Below are 4006 nucleotides of genomic sequence, written 5' to 3' on the forward strand. Positions count from 1 at the left end.
GCCGGTCCCGCCGGTACCGCGGGTCCCGCGGGGCGGGGCGCCGGCGGCGAGGGCGCGCGGCCGCTCGCACGCGACTGGCGCTCGCGCGGCGCCTACGCGGCGCTGCAGCACGCGCCCTCGTCCGATGACGACGCGCTCGATGGCGTTAGGAAAGGTGAGTCACGGTTACACGTATATACCGTACAAAAATCTTAGGATATTGGGTAGTAATCAAATGTTTAATAATGGCTCGTACTTAATTGACTACTACCGCTGGGTAGGATGGGGGGGGGATACATAAAATTAAAATCAGGCTTATGTAGCTTTCTGCTGTTGAGAACCCTGGTTAGAGTAGATACGCAGCTTGTATAGGTATCTTCAAGGAAAAATATATAAAATATCCCAACCCTAGCACTTACAATTCAGAATGCAAAGGATATATGTATAGCGTATGATTAATTTTTGATTTTATGAAGAATATCATTAACATTCTTTATAAATTTCAAAAATTCATCACCATTTAAAAATCTCAATGAGAACTTTTATTATTTGTTGCACAGATGAAGTTGTTAAGAACGGATCAGTAACATCGAAAATCCAGGCACCGGCTGAAAAAGAAACTATTATATCTTTAACACCGACGTCAACCGTGGTGGTGTCAGAAAAAGCTGTGCCGCCAGCAATAAACTCGGTGACTTCGACGTCAGCCACGATGTTGACGTCAGCTGCAATGTTGACGTCAGCTGCAATGTCGACGTCGGTCGTAATTTCGACACCCTCGACGTTGTCAGTAGCGACAACAGCGTCGGTTACGGCACCGACGTTGATTGTGACGTCGTCAGCGGATTTGTCGACCACAGCGGTACAGACTACGACAATACGACGTCAGACGGCGGTAGCTTCTCCCTTGAGCGTCGATTGGAAATCGAACAAGATGAACGGTGATACCAAGTCGAGGAAGGAAATGAAAAACTTTAGGTAATTTTGATTTTAATTAATTGTTTTTAAAGTTCCGAATCCTAATAACTTTTTTACTAATTAACATACTCGTTTATTAAACTTGAACGGAGTGTACGAATTCTCTAAGGTTAACATTTTGTGGCAAATCTGTTTTAGGCAAAAACGTAGTTTCTAGAGCTATAACAATTTGCTGTGTACCTATCGTATCATTCAATATTTTTTATATACTTATAAAGCCATGTATCATTCACAAAACAAACATGAAATAACCACCTTTTTATTCATATCAACATCTAACTGTTTATATCGTGTAATTGAATATCAATATATTGGACTTTATTATTTTCTTCTAATTAAGAAGAATTAATGCATAGATATAAAAGAATAGGATCGATTCAGCGCCATTTTGGGACGTCATAATTGTTAATTGAAAGAATTGATAATAATGCTAAACTAAGCTGTGTATTTAAATTTGATACCAGAGTCAGGTATAATAAAATAAAAGTGTTATTGAAATGCGAAAGAGAATTTCGAGTAAATCGCACTGTTCAAATGCTATTTGTGTCAAATATCATTTCACATGTAATTGATACATAGGGATTGTCGATGTAACTATTCTTAGTGGAATCGCATTTTAGTACCATGATATGATATTATGGTCTATACACTATTCCCTCAGAATTAATGTTAATTATATAACAGGATAGGGTCAGCTCGTCGCGTGGAGGCGTGCTCGCTGCTCAACGGAGATGGAGACCCAGATTTCGGAACGCCGGTGTGATTGCACGCGCTACATCGCTGAATCTCTTTGTTTTCGCTTGTATCGCTCACCACATTCGAGATATAATACCAATTCGTTATGCGAAAATGCTCCAACCCACGCCTACATTCCAAATTAGCCTTATATTGCAGTAACACAGTAAAGTGTTGTGATAAAAATAGATACGAAAATTAGCTACGCTGCCGGTTGCCAGGTTTTTTTACAAAGCGTTTCATGACTTATTAAATGGTTTGGATCATTTTTAAATAACAGCAGATAAATTAGGCATCAGTCGTGATCGGGGCGCTTGATATTAATGTAATGGCCCTGGATGCACCGTGGCGACTAGAAATTAAATTCAGATCAAACATGAATGCAAAGTACAAAATCGCCAGCTTTAAACTCGGATTGAATCAAAAATATACATATGACTAGTCTCTGCATATTACATAATATTTGAGTCTAGCTGATAAAAATACGCTACAGCCAAATTTGTTGTCATTTATTTGCGATTTGCTATTTGAAGATTTGTTGAATATTTAAAATTGGCTTAAAACGCACAATATAAATTATCGTATATTTATAAGTCATTGTGCATCTGGGGATTTCGTTGTGCGTATACGTGTCACACTAAGTACTTTTATTTTAGTGTTTGAGCGATCATAATATCTATTTGTAGCAGCATTTTTATTACAGTGCGTGCTACGTTTCTAAAACATACTTAAATTATTAGTTTTTATTTTATTTAAAGGACTGATCATTGGTTTTAAATGTATACAATAAGCAAAAGACTTATAGGGTATATTTTTTATTAACTGTCATATCCCCTACTCTTGTATTTATACGCTAATGAAATTAAATAAAATTCTACAATATTTTTTTCGCTAACAAATCGGTGAGATTGGTAAAAATGTTACCTATATTAGAAAGTATATGCAATTTTAGTATGTAAATCTAAAATTAATCGTAGTTGCTAGTTCAGGTTTGTGAAATATATTTTCATTAAATAGTGCGCCCACGAGTGAAGGCGGTCAGAGCGAGCTCGTCACCAAATACGTCACAATTCACATTCGCGTTGCCAAATGTGATAATGGCGCCTAATGGCACCTCTCTTTTTTCTTAAAAAAATAACTATCAACTCGATGGCAGCTGTGCTAATTTAAAATGAAAAAAATAAACTATATTGTTTTAGAATGTGAAAATACGTAACTGAAGTATATATACACTATATGCGTAAAACTTTAAATTGGAAAATAATGCACAAATTTAGATATTGGAAAAAAAAATGAATTGAATTTATATTAAGTATAATTGATGATACTTTGATTTTTATGAAGATTTCAAACAGCTACAGCGCGAGCGTCCACGACCACCAAATAATAATTACTTTGTTTATCACAATAAACAGCTGTTTGGAGATAGGCCAACATTTTAGATTTTGACTACGTTACGGGCGATGTCTCCGTGTGATTTAATTGTTTCATTAATGGATTCCGATCATGGATATTTTAAACAGTCAAATGATATTTTAGTTTTTTTTTTCTTGTAAATTTATTACTTATTATTACTTCATACATTCATATTAAGTGATTTCGGAATAATATTTTATTACGTTATTTATTTCTATATATTATATTTTATAAATATTCTGTATATACGTATGTTAATTAAATGGGTCCTTCGAAAGTGATTATTATTTATATTTTAATTTTTCATAGTTTTAATATATTGGAGATCTATTCAAATGGGTGTGCTTTATATAAGTTGATATATGTATTTCAACATTATTTACATTATGTTGCCATATATAACTAGATTAGTTCATTTAATACTAACTTACATAAATTGTTAATGTAATAACCAAGAAATGATCTAAGAAATCCAGTATTCAGTATGAATATGCGGGATGGGATTTTAGAAGTTATTATATTCTGTTTACTTCTTGACAAAGATTTCTAAATACCGGTCGTCGTACACTAGGCCTACTGCTTAAGAGATAAGATAATAGATAATAGGACTGCATAACATTCCACGCATTGCAGTATCGTTTGCGAAAACTGTCTACTTTTTATTAACAGAAACATAATTTGCCTATGTATCTATACTTATGATATATTGATTAAATTTATAAAAAAAGTATGTGTATTTTTATTTCACATTTAGGTAATTGTAATCGCCAATGAGCAATTGGAACCAATCAATGTAAATTAAGTTAGACTAACATATTTAGTCCACTTGTGATGACCCCATTTAAAATTACTATCTAGTAGCTACCAGATGTATGTACGATATCAAATATGCTCTTTA

At 34.4% G+C, this 4006-nt stretch overlaps 1 protein-coding gene across 1 annotated transcript; it reads left to right on the top strand.

Moving 5' to 3' along the window:
* The first annotated feature begins 6 nt into the window (after window positions 1-6).
* LOC119831466 lies at window positions 7-3836 on the top strand. The gene is made up of 3 exons (XM_038354830.1): window positions 7-154; window positions 540-957; window positions 1642-3836. Exons 2-3 carry the CDS (start codon window positions 692-694, stop codon window positions 1718-1720), a joined length of 345 nt encoding a protein of 114 aa, XP_038210758.1. The 5' UTR covers window positions 7-154; window positions 540-691; the 3' UTR covers window positions 1721-3836.
* Window positions 3837-4006: the final 170 nt, after the last annotated feature.

Source organism: Zerene cesonia, chromosome 13, assembly GCF_012273895.1.
Source record: "Zerene cesonia ecotype Mississippi chromosome 13, Zerene_cesonia_1.1, whole genome shotgun sequence".
In the NCBI taxonomy this organism is placed as follows: Eukaryota; Metazoa; Arthropoda; class Insecta; order Lepidoptera; family Pieridae; genus Zerene; species Zerene cesonia.

Excerpts from the sequence above, each read along its gene's own strand:
- LOC119831466 (XM_038354830.1), top strand. The coding sequence starts at position 692 with ATGTTGACGTCAGCTGCAATGTTGACGTCAGCTGCAATGTCGACGTCG. Across the intron at positions 958-1,641 it reads AAGGAAATGAAAAACTTTAG|GATAGGGTCAGCTCGTCGCG; the intron begins GTAATTTTGATT and ends ATTATATAACAG.